Below are 18,643 nucleotides of genomic sequence, written 5' to 3' on the forward strand. Positions count from 1 at the left end.
TCACTCTATTCAAAGTGAAAAAAAGTTATTTCTGGACTTTCACTTTAGCTTTATAGCTCAAGCACCATGTTTTTTTTCATTCCTGCACAGCATGCTAAGTAGGCCCTATACCAGGGATGTCAACCTCAATTTCATCATGGGCCAAATCAGCATTATGATTGCCCTCAAAGGACCTATCTTATGTGTAAGACTAGATGTCCAGAGCACCCCACTCCCCCTTACAACAGATGTCAAAAGCCCCCCCCCCCCCCCTAATCATCAGAAGTCAAGAGTCACCCACCCTCCCTTACATCACAGTGCACCCCTTGTGCTGCTGCTGGGAAGAAGCTTGGGGCAGAGCTAGGGAGCAGAAAGTACAGAGTCTGGAGGAGGACCAGAGGAGGGCTGGAGTCAGCTGCCAGAGTTTGCTGAATGCTGAGACCAGGGAAGGCAGAGACGAGAAGGTACTGTGGCTGCATGGAGAAATGCAGGATCTGGCACAGGGGTTCTGTCCTCTTATCTGCTACTGACTGCTGAGATAAGATGGGGCCAGAGATAAGGGGGTTGTTGTAGCTGCAGGAGAGGTGTGAGGGCCACATGAGATGGCCTGGCGGGCTGGATTTGGCCCGTAAGCCTTGCGTTTGACACATGTGCCCAATACACTTTGTCGGGGTGTGCTGTGACTGGTAGTATGTGCTGCAGCAAAAATGTCTTAGGAATACTTTCCCACTCAACCTTCTTTCCTGCAAAGATATATATTATCACCCATATGATTTACTCTGCAATTTTAGAAATTAATTCACAATTAAAATAAAATATATGTTTTCCACCGCATTAATTTGCCTTAACTAAAACAAGTGTACTATGTTTACATAAAGCTGAATCTGTTGCTTGTGTTATAAAGAAAACATATGGCTCTCTCGATGATATCAGTAATATGTGGATTTTTGTTTTAGATTGCAGATGGAGCTAATGCAGTAGTCCTAGGCAGCCTGGGAGATGTCAGTTGTCCCCTTGCCATCATTGGTGGAAACTGTGCCTTGCAAGGATTTGACTGCAGAGGAAATGACTTGTTTTGGACTGTAAGTGCCTAAAATACATTTACAAAAAGCATGTGCTCTAGCATACATAAACATCTTCCAGAAATGTCTGTATTAGTTGCATAACCTTTTATTAAAGCTGATATAGAAAATACTAATTGGGGCATTTTTAAAATGTATTTATTTATTTTTTTCATTTAAAACATTTTTTTTATGCAACTAGCATAAGCACCTGAATCCATCTTGATATCTGCCTTTGGTAAATCCCCCACAAAGGAGCATTTAGGCCCCTTTCACCTGGGGCAGACTCCAATTAGATCAGTAGGGTATCTGTCCGATGATCAGAGCAGATTGGGTGGATTACAGGTCTGTGTTCACTCTGTTTATGCAGAGTAGACACGGTCCGACTCTACTCTGTGGATTGGCAGGTGTAAAAAGACTCCGCTGTCCGTTTACATCTGACTGCTCTCCATTGTGCCTAGACGGGGGGGGACGGATTCCCTTCCATTTTTATTTAGCGGACCAGGTCAGATTGAATGTAGGTGGGTGTAAACAGACACAAGTCTGTTTACACCCACCAGTCCTTTGGAGTGAATGGAGGGTCTGATCAGCTCCGCCTGTCAGTTTTTCAGGCGGACCTGATTTGGACCCTCCATTCACTTCCATTCACTGAGCAGACATGGATCTGTCTTCTGCCTGCTCTGATCTGATCAGCAAACAGATCCCCTGCTGATTTAATCAAGTCTGCCCCTTGTGAAAGTGGCATAAACTGAACGAAGGATGGCTGCACTAATCACTAAACAGGTGAACATGGAAATTGAGGAGAGAGCAGGGGAATGACTCAATACTGTTCTGCTACTCCTTTATTCTCTGTCTGATCACATGCTGGGGTTGAGGTGAAGGAGCTGTCTTAAAGTGAAACTTAAGTCCTGCTGTAAAACATTGCTAAGAGCTAGAATTTTGGGGCAAAAGAGACATGCAAAGCCCCATGCTTCTTGCAATTTTTTTTTTTTTTATGTATGTACATTGCATAGTGCATATACATGGTGCATGCATGTAGTGTACACCCTGGCTTATTTTAGGTCTGCTGAGAATTGAGGCAGGTGTCAGGAATGATGTAACTTCTATGCTCATGTACTGGAGTTACTTCATTAGTGGCCATCCAGTGACTGAAGAGCATCATGGGACCCCCAAGAAGTGTCAGGGGACATGACAGTAACGTTGCAAGGTGCAGTGACTGGAGCCTGAACTTGTCAGCACTGGCAGAGAGCACACGGCAAGATAAGTTTGCTTTAAAGTGGTTGTAAACTTCAGACATGAAATATGAACATAGCATATCCCTCTATAGTGTGTACTTGTCTTAATAAAGCAGAGCTCCAGCCCCCCCCCCCCCCCCCTCCAAAAATGAAAAGGCAGCAGCTACAAATCCTGTAGCTTTTGACTTTTAATATTAGGACAGGGATCCCGCAGTGTCGGCACCCCAGCTGATTCGTCCATCGGCTCTTGGGTGCTGCCGCCACCATTCCTCGTAAGGGAAACCAGCAGTGGAGTGGAGCTTTAAGAGCTAAAAGTGTAATTTCTGTCTGCTGCTTCATTCCTCTGCTATCAGCATGAATCAGTTCTAACAAGTTTTCCTGACACCCAAGAGAAAATTAATTCCAGCTTTTGGATTGCTCAAAAATGTCTCTGAAACCAAACTGTTGTAGATGCATTTATGCTTGCAGAAGAATGAGGGGAAAATAATGAATGAAAGTTGTCATTAATGGTCTCTAACAACCAATACATTATCTTTTTAGGTGACCGGCGATAATGTTCGCTCATTAGCCTTGTGTGATTTTGATGGTGATGGGAAGAAAGAGGTAAGAGTTTTATACTGCATGGACACCAAATTTTTTGATACATTTCTCTGGCCATTGAACCATAAAATAATGTTTTTATTGCACATGCACATCCCAAGCTCATACACTGAAGTCATCATCTCTAGTAAATAATCTTATGTCAGGAGGGCCACATGCCTGTGCTTGTTGAAGGAACTTTATAAAGTTTGAAGGACATTTATCAAGCAAATTGAACACAAATGAAATTAAAATTATAGAAAAGAAAAAAAGTCTTGCACTCCGCTCAAAAAAAGGAGAGAGAAAATATGGTGGACTGCTGCAACTCATAAAACCCAGACAAAAAAGGTGTGCTGTCCCTTTACATTTTTAAATTAACAAATGAGTGTAATAAAACAAATTAATCCTAAATGTGGAATTATAAAATAAGTGCAAAAAAGCAAACAACATGCAAAAAAAGCAATAAGTGAATAGAGTTCAAAATGTGCAAATTAATCAAATTATACATAAAGTCCAAAATATACAAATAAATGCAATACAGTAACTCTAAATAATAAGGACCACCACAAAAAGTCCCTTGTTATAAAGCAGAGTCCTTGTGCGGTTGGTGGTGATAAAATTGCTCGGCGCTGTGGAGATTCCTTTTAACAGTGCTTGAGTGCTCAAAAATGCTCCTTCAAAGGAAAAAATAAGGCCCCTTACAAAACAGTATTGTTTCAGAATTACAGGGATCAAAATTGCATAAACTCCATTTCCAAGCAAGAAGCTCCCATAGACAACCAAACCACAATAGTATGTTTCTTCAGTAGACTGTAATGGACTATGAGAACCGACGACGTGAAGAGAGGATCCCTAACTGCATGCAACCACTCAACGTGCAGATACATGCCTACAGCAACGGACAGCCGCGGCTCCTGTCATTGACCTGTATGGGCTTTCTGGTCGAGGCATACTTGCCTCTTGTGAATGAGATTGATTTTCTGATGCTAATTCTCAAAGTCCATTGCAGTCCACTGAGGAACGTCAGCAACAATGGCCTTGTATGTCTCTCATGGGTTTCCTGTAACTACCTCTGAACAGATTACATTTCAGTTTTATGGTTCTGGGCTACCTTCTCTGTCCCTTTCCCCTCAAGGCCATTACTGTCGTACTCCCATCCATCAGTTTTCTACAAAAAAACAAAACAGAACCTGGAGGGGGAAAGAGACTTGACTGTGACATGCACAGTGATAAAAATGGTGGGGAGAAAGTCAGCAGGAAAGCTACAGGGGTAGGCCACACATTCATCATTCTCTCACCATCGCTGAATCTTCATGAAGGAGCAATCATCTTTTATTGCTTTGACTCCTTTCAGATGATGAAAGATTAATTCTTATTGGTTGTTATTGTTTACTATAATTTTACTTTGCCTTGCTTTTATCAAATGCTGTTTGTTTGTTCATGTTACATTTCTTTATGAATACTGCTTTCAGAGAGTACACAGTGTTCCCTGTGTTTTTTTTTTCTTTCTATTACATAATAGGAGATCTGCATTATTCTGGTGATCTAGAACATAGTATTTTTACAAATGTAACTCATTTAAAGCATTATTCTAGTTTCCAAATCTACATTCTACATGTATTCAAGTTTTCATACTAATATTTTTAAATGACAAATTTCAGCTTCTTGTTGGATCTGAAGACTTTGATATAAGAGTCTTCAAAGAAGATGAGCTTGTTGCTGAGATGACAGAGACAGAGGTAAGGTTTATTAGTTGTGACTTTTTCTATATGCTACTGTAATGTCCATATGCAAGTCTTATCATGCTCGGCTGCTTAGAAAAGCTAAGATGAAAAGTGTTACAATGAAACATGTTCAAGTAGTATGGTAATTATTGTGATGAAAACACAATGGGGAGACACCGATGCTTATACTTTTAGGATTAGAAAATGTCACCGACTTTTGTAGTCTCTGTGCCTGTTTGTGGAAAAGAATATACACACAAAAAATTAAAAACTAATTACGGTATACAGATGTCAGGACACGTTAAAGGCTTTATAGTAAAAATTACCTGCTTTTTCCTGATATCCTCTTAAGGTGTGTCTAAGGCCAAAGACTTTAATTTTAGACATCATTGAAAATGTTCAAAATCGCTGTCAGTTACCTCCAGCTTCACCACATGCTACGCACCCAATTTGGGCATTCTGTTCCCAACCTTGACTCCCTATATCGGTTAGACATATCTATCCAGACCCTAAAAAGTTAACGTCCACTTTTTATAATTGCCTCCTCCAATTGGCGGCTGCTAAGTTAGCTTATCAGTTGAAGACCCGTTGAGTGGTGGACGTGGAGGAGCTGGAGGACAAGGACTGGGATGATGTGCTGGAACCTTGTAAACTAGTCTCCCCAAAATTTTCTAATCGTCTCGTCCATCTGTATATTCTGCATGGAACCTACCTAACTGCCATCAGTTTATCTAGGTACTGACCGCAGCATAGTCCTTCATGTCCTAGATGTGATGAGATCAGTGGTACTTTTTACCACTTGTGTAGAAGTATGAGTTTCCCTTAAGCCACACATCAAAGCAAACCAACTCTTAATGATATGTGGCAACCTCAGCCTTGGCTCCCGCCAGGCCACGCCCCTAACATGTTTTGCTCTGCCCCTCAAGGCTTAATCACGGGCTCCCTCCCCAGCCAGCACTCACAGCAGTGAAGCAGGACTGGCCCCCTTTCCTAACCTGAGCGGCTCACACATGAGATTCTTGGTCACACTTTTTACCACTTGCTATGGTCATGTCCTTTCATTCAAGGTTATTGGTCACAGGTGGGGTCTGGTTTATACACGACCAAATGGGCTCCTCGTTAACCCTTTGCTCTAAGCAGTGTCTTCTGGGCCTCCTCCCTAATTGGGACAGTGAGAAACATCTCCATACTTTCCTACAGGAGCCCCTTATGACCAACAGTCCAGAATTGGGTGGCTTCTGTTAACGTTCATGCTGCCATATAAGGAAGTCATATACATCCATAGAGGGTGCCAGGCTAAATGTCATAAGATTTGGGACAGATGGTTAGATCAAACCTCTAAATGTATCTACGATAAATCTGTAATTATGTAAGTGCTAACCTTATGTGCTCATTGTACTACTTGCTGCATATACTTAATTTGCAGTATTATGTTACCTAAGCTATCTATAAACCAGTACTATTTCTGACTGTCTACATACTATTGTACCACTGAAATTTATGGATATACTGTAGATATATTTATTATTCTTACTCGTCGCTCACAGTAGAACATTACTGCTTTTCCTTTATTTTGCAATGCTGCAACATTTTATATGGGTATCGTCTTTACCTCTGCAATACTAATATGTAATGGTGTTTACTGCACTATTTTTTTCATGTTTCTCTTTTTTAATAAAGTTTGTTTGAGTACAAAAAAAATCCCTGTCAGTTCCTTTTGCTATCTGTGTTCCCATTGGAGATGTTTCCCTTCACTTCTGGTCCTGTAGACACAACAGAAATTGAAAGGAACTCTATCTAAAGTGAGCTGTCACCAGAGCCCCAACTGGAAGATTTCTCCCTATTCATGTTATGTTCTTACCTTTTTAGTCACAGTGACTGTGGCCACCCAGACAAATAAAGAGAGTAAGAGCCCTTTCGCACTGAGGCAGTTTTCAGGCATTTTAGCGCTAGAAATAGTGCCTGAAAACTGCCTCCCATGCCACCCGAGTGTGAAAGCCCAAGACGTTAGAATAAGTCCTGCAAGCAGCATCTTTGGGGCGGCTTGGGAGCACTGTATACAGAGCTCCCAAAACGCCCCTACCCTTTGCAATGAATGGGCAGCGCTTCCAAAGTGCCTGAAAAGCGGTTTTTAACCCCTTGTTTGGGGTTAAAAGCACCCCGCTAGCGGCTGATAAAGCACCTCTTAAACAGCGGTAAAGCGCCACTGAAACTACCAGCGCAAAATAATCAGATTTTTGTTTCTTTGCAGCCTGAAATGAAGACAGACACCGTTTTTGATTTATCCAGCTGTATTTACTCAACTTATAGCATCCAAGTGAAAGACATAACACCAACATGGCAGAAAAAAAATCAAAAAGAGAATCACTGAGTTGGAAAAAGGAGCACCCCCCCCCTCCTAAAAATGATTTGTAATTGGGTGTAGCTAATCACCTTCTCAATGGTACGCAAAGCCATTTGACTTTCAACTGTGATCAGCAGTGGTCATTTTGATTAGCTCAGCATGAAAAGTGCTTTCCTGGAGCATTTCAGTCCCCGGTAGTGCAACTGAAGCAAATCAACTATGGGTGGCAAGGCACTGTCAAAAGGTCTCCTGGATAAAGCTGTGGACAGGCACAAGTCAGGAGATGGATACAAAAAAATGTAAAATGCTTTATTAATGCCTAGAAGCACAATGAAGTCTATTATTAAGTGGAAGATTTGGTACAACACAGACCTTCCCTGGATCAAGACGTCACTCCAAACTGAATAAAAGAGCCAGGAGGAAACTAGTCAGAGAGGCTAACAAGAGGCCTACAACAACTCTGAAGCAGTTGCAGGAATTTATGACAAAGGGTGGTCATTGTGTGCATGTGACAACAATATCACAAATTGTCCTCAAATGCGGCTTGTATGGGAGGGTTGCCACAAAAAGCCACTCCTCAAAAAAGGCCACATGCAGTCATGACTGAGCTTTGCCAAAACTCAACTTGAAGATTCTGAGACCACAAGGAAAAAGGTGTTATGGTCAGACGAGAGTAAAATTTTATTATTTGGCCTCAACACCAAATTATATGTCTGGCGGAAATCCAATACAGCTCACCATCCAAATAACACCATTCCTACAGTAAAGCGTGCAGGTGGTAATATCCTGTTATGGGGGTGTTTCTCTGCAGCAGGGATTGAAGCACTTGTCAGGATAAAAGAAAAAATGGATGGGGCACAATACTGTGAAATTCTTGAGGAAAATCTGCTGCCAGAAAGTTGTCAATGGGAAGAAGGTTTACCTTCCCACATGATAATGACCCAAAGCACACAGCAAAAATTACCACACAGTGGTGAGAAGAAAAAAGTGAATATCCTTGGATGGACTAGTCAGAGCCCAGACTTAAACTCCATTGAAAATCTGTGGAATGACTTAGACTGCAGTCTACAAACGGTCACCATCAAATTTAACTGAACTTGAGCAGTTCTGCAAAGAAGAGCGGGCAAAAATTGAAAAGTCTTTAGATGTGCCATATATTCCAACAGACTAAAGGCTATAATTAAAGCAAAAGGTGGTTCAACAAAATACAGACAAAAGGGGTTGATACTACTTCCAACCCAGTGATTCCATTTTTTATTTTTATTTTTTTCTGACATATTGGTGTTTTATCTTTCACTTGGATGTTATTGGAATAAATACAGCTGGATAAAACAAAAGCTGTCTCTGTTTTCGTTTCAGGCTGCAAAGCAACAAAATGTGATTATTTTAAAGGGGGTGATTTTTTTCTATACCCACTGTATGTATAGCAGTGAATGTGACTTTCACCAAGCTATTACTGCTTGGTCTATAACAATCTTACCTCTGTCAACAATGTTTTTATCTCCCATCTATCTTCTATCTATCTATTTTCTATTTATTTCTATCTAACTCCCTCACTCTGCTCACTGTTACTGAAACGTGGCTTCAAGAATCTAACTCCCCCTCTCCAGCTGCCCTTTCCTATGGTGGCTTCCATAGGTTGGACTCCTTTCAAGTTCTTCTTACACCTCGCTCTCTGGCATTTTTTCCTTTTGAAGCTCACTGTAATATTTTTTTATTGTATTGTATTATCTTTTCCTTTCTCTGAGGATTGCAGTGATCGGTTAGCCTCCTGGTTACCCTACTTTCTCCCCTGAAATACCCACCATCATCATTCTCTGTGACTTTAACACCTCAGCTAACTCTCAGCTACTCAACTTAACCTCTTTTTTTAACCTAATGCAGTAGGCACACATTACTACTCACTGTGACGGCACCCTTGACCTTGTGTTCTCCAACTTCTACACTGCTTGCAGCTTCTTCAAAGTCCATTTTCCTCTCCCTGATCACAACCTTATCAGATTCATGCTCTTCTTGTTCTCACTCCCTATCCCTTCTACCAGCATACAGTTACCTGTAGGAACCTTTACCACTTTAATAGTTCTCTATTCTGATCTGGCCACTTTTATCTACAGCTGCTCACTCTCATCCTTCCTAGATACACTTGCTTCCCTCTCCTGCTTGCAGAAACAGGCCACGGCCACCACAACCCTGCAAACAGACAACACCAGGATTTTCAAAAAACATAGTAATGCTCTTGAGTGAGTGACTGTGGTGTAAAACCAAATAACTGCCATACATCACCTTGTCCAGATCTGCCCTCTTAAAATACCATTTCTGCCTCCAAGCTGCTAAACATATACTGTATCTACTTTGTCAATCTCATTAACACCGTCTCATCCAATCCTAGTCCACTTTTGTTACCTCTACTTTGTCACTCACTGCCTGCCCCCACTAGCTTGCTCACTGCCCAGGAGATTTAAATTTTTTTTCAAAAACAAGATTGCAATTGTGATGAGATATCCACTGTCCAGCTATCTCCCTGAGCCAACATTCCATAGCTATACCACACTTAAGCCTTACATGGATCGAAATTCAGCCAGTTTAGGAGGAATGGACCAAATTTCAATCCATGTATGGGCAGGCTGATTGTTCCCAAGTCGATCCATCGATCAACTTGGAGACAACCAGCCTGTCTGATTTTTCTTCATGTGATTACTGCCAGCAGCTAAAGCCACTAGCAGTAATTGTGTTCTGCTGGCCAGAAAAGCTCCCCGCGCGTGGAAGGAAAGAAAATCAAGTAATCTATGGGCTGCTTTAAATCTTTCCTCTTTCTTTTGACTTTGTTACCACTGAAGAAGCTGCTAAACTTTTTCCTGAGGCCCACCGAACCACTTGTCCTAAATTCCCACACTACTACGGTCACCCTCCTGCTCCATTTTATACTCTTTAACTTACATTTTCAATATCTTCTTCTTAACCGGCATCTTCCCCACCCTTCTGAAACATGCACTGGTTACCCCCATACTTAAAAAAAAAAAAAAAAAAAATGCTCTCTGGACCCCACCAGTTTAAACAAATGAAGACCCTGCTCTCAGTTGCCTCCAAACTACTTGAACGCCTTGTCTACAACTGTCTGAGCTCCTACCTTACTGATAACAGCCCTTCTGTTCCCCTACGGTCTGGCTTCTGCCAGCATTATTCCACAGAAACTACCCTCCTAAAACTCACAAAGGATTTACTAATGGCTGAAACCCTTGACCACTACTTTGTACTCATACTCTTGGAGCTCTGCCTCTCTACTGATACAGTTGACCAGCCACTTTACTACACTTTCATGGCCTCTGTGGTTTTGCTCTTTGCTGGTTCTCCTCATATCTTTGCACACCTTCAGTGTCACCTATGATTTTGTCTCCTCTTTTTCTTGGTGTCCCCCAAAACTCTGTCCTTGGACCTCTTCTATTCTCTTTCTACTCCTCCCTGGGCCAGTTTACAACCTCTGATAGCTTCCAACATCATCTCTACGCCATTGATACCCATCCCTCTACTCTGTAGCTCACCCCACAATCTCCTCACGCATCACAAATTTACTGACTAACAAATCATTATAGATGTTATATCAGTTCCTCAAACTTAATCAAAAACTGAGCTGATATTTCCTCCTTGATTCCCTTCCTCTAAGATTACCATGGAGATCAGTAACACAATTATTAGTCCATCCACTCATGCCAGAGAACTAGGTGTAATCCTAGACTCTGATCTCTCCTGTGGGCCCCACATAGAAACACTGACCTAATCTTCCCCCCTTAAACATTTTCAAAAGTTTCTCTTTTTTTTTTTTTTTACTAGCAACCACAAAGCTACTAATTCACTCCCTAGTTATCTCCTGCCTCGATTATTGCAACCTCCTTCTCGTTGGCCTTCCTTTACACAGGCTATCCCCCCTTCAATCTATTGTGAATGTTTCTGCTAGACTCATTCACCTTACTAACAGATCTTCAGCTTCCAATCATCTCTGCCACTACCTTTACTGGCTTCCTCTTGCCAACATATAAAATTTTAAATATGCTTCTCCAAAGACCTCCTGCTCTTTAGCTTCCTTGTCCCCTCCTCCCATGCTCCCTTCTCTACTTCTCTAGAGCCTCTCCCATCCTCTGGAAATCCCTACCCCATTCTGTCCAGCTATCTCCTACTCTGTCTACCTTCTTCATCAGCTCATCCCCTACAGTTATTACTTTTTAGTACAACTTGCCCCTCCATTTTAGACTGTAAGCTCCCATGAGCATCAAATTTTTAACTGCTCTGTATCCCTTTATTTTCTAAAAAGCTAAGCCATCTATTGGCGTCATATAAATCCTGTAAATTAATAATATGTATTATGTTATAATCAAATGAATATGGAACGTTGGATGTCTTTAAATCAATAGGTTTATATAAAAATCTACTTTGAGGTGAAGACAGGATTATTCTAAAATGAGCAAAGAGAGGAAAAAGCATATACTGTTTCATCACGAATAATGACTATGCCATGCAACGTTTAAACCATTATGAATACAAATGTTTAACAAAAAAACAAAACAAAAAACTCTTGCCCAGTATGGAAAATCTGCCTCCACCCCTAATGCAATTATCAATATTCTCTATAATTTGTATATTTAAAGAGTTCAAATCAGAATCATGAATGTGAACAAAATGTTTCTACACACCAAATGTTCTCTTTGTCTTAATAAAATATAAAATTGAGCTCTAAGGTGATCACACAATCTTCTAGTGGTCCTCTCTCTCTCTCTCTCTCTCTCTCTCTCTCTCTCTCTCTCTCTCCTTACTTTGGAATAAACCTATCTTAACTTTAAAGTATATACAGTATTTATAGAAACAAATTGATTGATTTAAAGATCTTCAACCTTCCTTTTTAATTTGATTTTACCATAATATATGGCTTTTTTGAATATAAAGAATTATTAAAAGTTGTTTTTATAGGGAGATTTTTGACAGGGGTTATCTTTTTCATTTTTCATCTTATTCATCTTCTTCATCATTTTAAGTTTTGGGTATTATTTGTATTAAATGGTTTACATGTGGAAGTTGTAACTTACCCACCACAACCATTGTATTATAGGTATTCAATGTATCCTCTGTGACGTTAATCTGTATGATTAAGCCCTAACTGAGGGCAGGAACAACGATGTAACAATGGCCATGCAGTGGTTTTAATAAATTTTATTGACAATGGCAGAAAAACCTTAGCGGTGTGTGACCTGGGCATTTGTTTGACTTGTGACGGGTTACAGTTTAATGAAAGATATTAATATTTTCTTCTTTCAGACAATCACAGCGATGTGCCCCATGTACTCTAGCCGATTTGGGTATGCTCTTTCCAATGGTACCGTGGGAGTGTATGACCGCATGTCACGATACTGGAGGATAAAGGTGGGTGTGTTAATATGCCAGGCACTAGAATTAATTTTCTTCAAGTACAGCTAAAATCTACACTGGTCCTAAAAAAAAAAAATCCTCTTTCCAATGTCCTGACATGCTAAAGCACTGTTAAAAAGGTTAAGGGATAGAAGTAGAGGAGAAGAATTGGGCTCTACATGACAACAGATAAAGATAGGAGGAGGCAGAAACAGGTGTACCCAGGGTTTAATCACAGTATTTAGATACTTAGCCCAGTCCGCTAGGTAATTACAGTTTCCACAAAGATAGAAAATCTGATTGCATGAATCTTTAGACAGTTGTAGACCATCCCAAAATGTGTGTAAAATAGTCCAGTTGGTTATGTAAACTTGTGAATTTCTCCATTATCCAGACAAATTTCAACTTGCATTTAGCCTTGGACATGGTTGGAGCTTTAAGAGCTTTCTAATTGGCCATGATAGGGCAGCAGACTGACATCAGGAGTTGGTTAAGCATTTACGAACTGTGTATTACTGAGGAAGTAGAGGTTTTGCTAATAAATAGTTCTGTTAAAAGAGAAGTGTGAATATTTAAAAAACGAACACACATACTTGCCTACCTCCTGCAGCATCGACCCAATTCTGCAAGCTGTCCCCCGCTGGCCTAAGCCTAAGAATGAGTGATCATGTTTGCCTATTCTTCCAGAAACGCATTTGTGAGGTCAGGCACTGATGTGGACAAGAAGACCTGGCTCGCAGAATCTGCTCTAATTCATCCCAAAGGTGTTCTAACAGGTGTAGGCCAGTCACCCCAAACTCGCTCATCCATGTCTTTATGGACCTTGCTTTGTGCACTGGTCCAAATCATTTGGTGGAGGGGGGATTATGGTGTTGGGTTGTTTTTCAGGGGTTGGACTTGGCCCCTTAGTTCCAGTGAAGGGAACTCTTAAGGCGTCAGCATACTAAGACATTTTGGACAATTTCATGCTTCCAACTATGTGGGAACAGTTTGGGAATGGCCCCTTCCTGTTTCAACATGATTGCGCACCAGTGCACAAACAAGGTCCATAAAGACATGGATGACAAACAAAATATTCAGGCGCTATACAAGTGATATACAAATATAGGTAATGGAACACAATCCTCTGCAGCTGGAAAACCGAATGTGTGTAGCCCGGGCTTCCGGGCGGCGCACCGGATGTGACGTCAGGGGCTGCAGTGATCACTGGATCCAATGTATAGTATGTAGCTAGGGGATGACAGCTGTTGCATGAAGCAGTCTGTCACGGGGCTGTAGTCATGACGCGTTTTTGGCGTGGCCCATCATCAGGTCATGACTGCAGGTGCCCCAATACTTTTGGTAATATAGTGTAGATATTTTTAAAGCATTCCAGCAAATCAGAGGCACATTTTTGAAAGATCTTCTAGCCTTAACCTCCCAGTAGGTCATGTAGTGGTGCTTATAGTCTGGGAAGGAGATGGATTCTAGAAGGAAGTGAATCTGAGTTACAGTGCCTTGAAAAAAAAGTATTCATACCCCTTGAAATTTTACACATTTTGTCATGTTACAGCCAAAAATGTATTTTATTGGGACTTTATGTTATAGACCAACACAAAGTGGCACATAATTGTGAAGTGGAAGGAAAATGATAAATGGTTTTCAAATTTTTTACAAATGTCTGATAAGTGTGGTGTGCATTAGTATTCAGCCCCGAGTCAATCCTTTGTAGAACCACCATTTGCTGCAAATACAGCTGCATGTCTTTTTGGGGATGTCTCTACCAGCTTTGCACTTCTAGAGAGTGACATTTTTGCCCATTCTTCTTTGCAAAATAGTTCAACCTCTGTCAGATTGGCTGGAGAGCGTCTGTGAACAGCAATTTTCAAGTCTTGCCACAGATTCTCATTTGGATTTAGGTCTGGACTTTGACTGGGCCATTCTAACACATGAATAGGCTTCAATCTAAACCATTCCATTGTAGCTCTGGCTGTATGTTTAGGGTCGTTGTCCTGCTGGAAGGTGAACCTCCACCTCTGTCTCAAGTCTTTTGCAAACTCTAACAGGTTTTCTTCTAAGATTGACCTGTAATTGACTCCAACCATCTTCCCATCAAATCTGACCAGCTTCCCTGTCCCTGCGGAAGAAAAACATCCCCACAACATGATGTTGCCTTCAACGTGTTTCACGGCGGGGATGGTGTGTTCAGGGTGATGTGCAGTGTTAGCGTTTTGCTTTTAGTCCAAAAGGTTCAATTTTGGTCTCATCTGACCAGAGCGCCTTCTTCCACATGTTTGCTGTGTCCCCCACATGGCTTCCCGCAAGCTGCAAATGGGACTTCTTTCTTTCAACAATGGCTTTCTTCTTGCCACTCTTCCAGATTTGTGGATGCATGACTAATAGTTGTCCTGTGGACAGATTCTTCCACCTGAGCTGTGGATCTCTGCAGCTCCTCCAGAGTTACCATGGGCCTCTTGGCTGCTTTTCTGATTAATGCTCTCCTTGCCTAGCCTCTCAGTTTAGGTGGACAGCCATGTCTTGGTAGGTTTGCAGTTGTGCCATACGCTTTCCACTTTTGGATGATGGCTTGAACAGTGCTGTGTGAGATGTTCAAAGCTTGGGATATATTTTGTGTAACCTAACCCTGCTTTAAACTTCACAACTTTTATCCCTGACCTGTCTGGTGTGTTCTTTGGCCTTCATGATGCTGTTTGTTCACTAAGGTTCTCTAACAAACCTCTGAGGGCTTCATGGAACAGCTGCATTTATACTGAGATTAAATTACACACAGGTGGACTCTATTTACTAATTAGGTGACTTCTGAAGGCAATTGGTTCCACTAGATTTTAGTTAGGGGTATCGGAGTAAAGGGGCTAAATACAAATACACGCCACACTTTTCAAATATTTATTTGTAAACATTTTGAAACCCATTTATCATTTTCCTTCCACTTCACAATTATATACCACTTTTTGTTGGTCTATCACATAAAATCCCCAATAAAATACATTTACATTTTTGGTTGTAACATGACAAAATGTGGAAAATTTAAATGGGATATGAATACTTTTTCAAGGCATTGTAAGTGGTCTCTGCTTTCTTTAGAGATTTCATGAAAGGACAGTTGTTAGTCTTTGTCGGTAACAGAATAGTTGTAAATATGACTACCAGAGGGATTCAAAAAGAGTAAATTTTTTTTTTTTTAATTCTACATAAACCAGAAGTTTATGTGTAATAGGATGAAGAACATTGTTGATAAAACAGAGGACCTAATGCTTGTGAGTCAGATCATGGGATTCATTAGGATGAGAATAGTGTGCAGTTCAAAAGACAGACAATAAAGTAAACTAACGATCTGAGATCCTCCATAGATGTACAGTTTATTTTAAGGTAGATTTGTGACCCCAAGCAAGGAACCTCTACTGGAAGGGTCCAGCAGACTAGCTTCTAGTTTATGGATATCCTGGGAACCATGAACTGGCCTGGTGAAGATATCCAATCGCCACATTTCATGATTGAATGTCTATACACACGCAGACGGACACTGCTAGTCTGCCAGGGTGATGTTTAAATCTTAGCCTGAGAGTTGCCTCCTCGGGTTGTAACGCCTTATTTTTTTCCTTTTGAATGGCCTGGTGAATATGACTAGCAAAATTATCTTACAAAAATAACGGCTGAAAGGAGGAAAAATGAAAAGGTGAAATAAAACCCTACACCCTCTCCACCCATCCCTTTCCAGTCCCTGGTGTACGTACCTCCGTGGGTGGCGAGCTGTCAGTGTCCAAGCAGCCAGTGTAGTGGTCAAGGTCCCCTTCTTTCTGTGGGGTCTTCTGGAAAGGATCAGAGCAGTTCTGTTTGATCAAAGCGGTCACATGCTGGCTGGAGCTGACTGATCAGAATTGCTCTGATCCATTTAAGCTGCTTGGGCACTGACAGCTCATCTCCCACGGAGGTAAGTACAGTGGGGACTGGGGGGTTGGGAAGAGTGCAGAGTGTTGGTCTCCAGATTTAAAGGGTTGTTCACATTTTACTAATTCATCTGTAGATGTCCCTGTGCCAGAAGCTGATATGCTTTAGAGAGTGGATAGGTGGTGCTGAAGCTTTGAGGTGAATATGGAGGCCAGTTTTGAATTTATATTAAAGTCAATGGGTATGCTAATGATACCCCTGTGGGGCATCCAGATGGTAGGTAGGCAGCTTCCACAAACCGAAAAGTTACCACAATCACCTCTGGCTGTGAATGGATTATTTGGATCTGGAAAATGAAGCGCCACACCGGAATGTTCAATTGTTTAAACCAACTACTGAATGTTGCTGTGTTTAATGCACCATTTAAAAAAAAAAAAAAGCCTATGTCTTGAGTCCCCACATTTTGATCCCATATATTTACAAGCCTCAATGAAGGGGTTGATTTTTGGCCCCAGCTGTAATAAATTTATATTTGGACTAAACCTCATTTCAGACGTGAACAATTCGGTATCATGCTTCAATCCCAGATCCAAATATTCTAGAAGCTGATCTTACAACCTTATTCACCAGTAAAGAGGCCCAAGATGCATGTGGGGCCAGGCCACACTCAAATTTTATATAAAATATCAAGATTTTCATATACCGGTAACTACAAACTGTATCTCAACCTATGCTCATTTTGAATTACCCAAGTTTCTACCAGGTTTACTTTAGATATAAACTTGCGTTTGTAATATTTATTTCTTAACAGTCTAAAAACCTTGCAATGAGTATACATGCCTTTGACCTGAATTCTGATGGTGTCTGTGAGCTGATTACTGGATGGTCCAATGGGAAGGTGAGTGTGTTGCGCCATTATTGCTGCTTAATTTGTAGTGTACTGTTGGATGATGACTTTATGTGGGTATACGCAGCTTTGACTGCCCATCTATTGGCCTCATTAACCCTTTAGTATAGCAGGTGGGCCTGAGACCCCAGGACCATTAAAGAAGAACTAAACTCTAAAGGCTCTGCCCCCAAAAAAGAAAGACAGAGGGCAAAGGGCCAGTATTCCTGTGACCTCCCTGCAGCTGATAGTTCCACCATTACTGACATACAATGTATGCCTGCACTGTATATCTGTATAAAGCGGTCATCTTGTAGAGGCAGAGTTTTTTGGTTCCTCATGGCAGAGCCTCAAGCTTAGAAAACAGTAAGCAGCACAGTAGTGACATAACCAGATCTTACTCCAAATCTCTTGAAACTAGCAGTCCGAGGCAGCATTGCTTTAGATCGCACAGGATACATACAGCTATGAAACTGTAGTCACAGGAGTGGCTAGGCACCCTCACATGTCAGGAAGTGCACTAATGTTTTTCAGCAGGTATTCAAGACGAATGGTTATATTTCCAGTGTGCTTGGGCACAGGTAACATTTCTAAATGTTCCCTATAAAATATAGCACGTCTTCTGTGAATTGCATTCACCCTTGGGCCAAGAAGTGTGCATCTAATAGGTGACGTAACAGCCCTTCTCATGTTTCTGCCAATACTATAAGCTAAGAATGACATGCTTATGAAGAAAATATTATATGTATCATTTATTATTGCTGTTTGGGCTTGTTGTGCAGGTTGATGCCCGCAGTGATCGCACAGGTGAGGTGATTTTTAAAGACAATTTCTCCTCATCTATAGCGGGAGTGGTGGAAGGTGATTACCGCATGGATGGGAAAACTCAGCTTATTTGTTGTTCTACAGATGGAGAAGGTAAGGAAGGTTTACCATGTGTGCTGACCGTATTCTTCTGATCCAATATGTACATCTTTTATGTAGTGAATAACAAATTACAATATGCAAGGGCTGTGGTCTACTGTTCAGTTCATTTTGTCTGTATCAGTAGAGGTATCAGTAGAGGTAAAATCAATATTGGATGATCAATTCCAACATTCGTACAAGTTGCAAGTTTAGTGTCTTCTGCCTTTACCTTGTAACAGGATGTCCCAACTTCGCTTCTGACGATATTCAAACCAGAAGGCGGATGCTGTATTGACTAAATGGATGGCAGGATTTAGGAGCAAACAGTAGTGATTTGTCACCAGTACCCCAATGCGTCATTCAGAAGAGCTTTGTTTTGGAATAATTATGATAAGTTATGACTTTAAAAGACCACACAAGGTCCCCTTCATTAGTGGTGGTCAGTGTTTGATGGTCCAAACACTGCAATTTATCTTGCCACAATAAAGCTCTATTGAGTTGAGCATTGGCGTGCTGGAGCCATAATACTTTTCTCTTGACATTCTTACATGCTTTGCATTGACATGATTAGTTTTATGTGGCAGTAGAGCACATGTATGAACAGTTATCTTCTGTTTACAGAATTGCTGCTTCATGGACTTACCCCT

The 18,643-nt window shown here is 41.1% G+C and overlaps 1 protein-coding gene across 1 annotated transcript in view; it reads left to right on the top strand.

Annotated features, from left to right (window-relative positions):
• BBS2 (Bardet-Biedl syndrome 2) overlaps nucleotides 1–18,643 on the top strand; it is a 71,460-nt gene that overhangs the window by 22,742 nt on the left and 30,075 nt on the right. Inside the window, exons 4-9 of the mRNA XM_073605500.1 lie at nucleotides 936–1,061; nucleotides 2,816–2,878; nucleotides 4,516–4,593; nucleotides 12,227–12,331; nucleotides 17,016–17,102; nucleotides 17,873–18,008. Coding sequence (XP_073461601.1) covers nucleotides 936–1,061; nucleotides 2,816–2,878; nucleotides 4,516–4,593; nucleotides 12,227–12,331; nucleotides 17,016–17,102; nucleotides 17,873–18,008 — 595 coding nt within the window. The remainder of the gene's footprint in view (nucleotides 1–935; nucleotides 1,062–2,815; nucleotides 2,879–4,515; nucleotides 4,594–12,226; nucleotides 12,332–17,015; nucleotides 17,103–17,872; nucleotides 18,009–18,643) is intronic.

The sequence above is a fragment of the Aquarana catesbeiana genome, linkage group LG11 (genome assembly GCF_042186555.1).
Source record: "Aquarana catesbeiana isolate 2022-GZ linkage group LG11, ASM4218655v1, whole genome shotgun sequence".
NCBI lineage: Eukaryota > Metazoa > Chordata > Amphibia > Anura > Ranidae > Aquarana > Aquarana catesbeiana.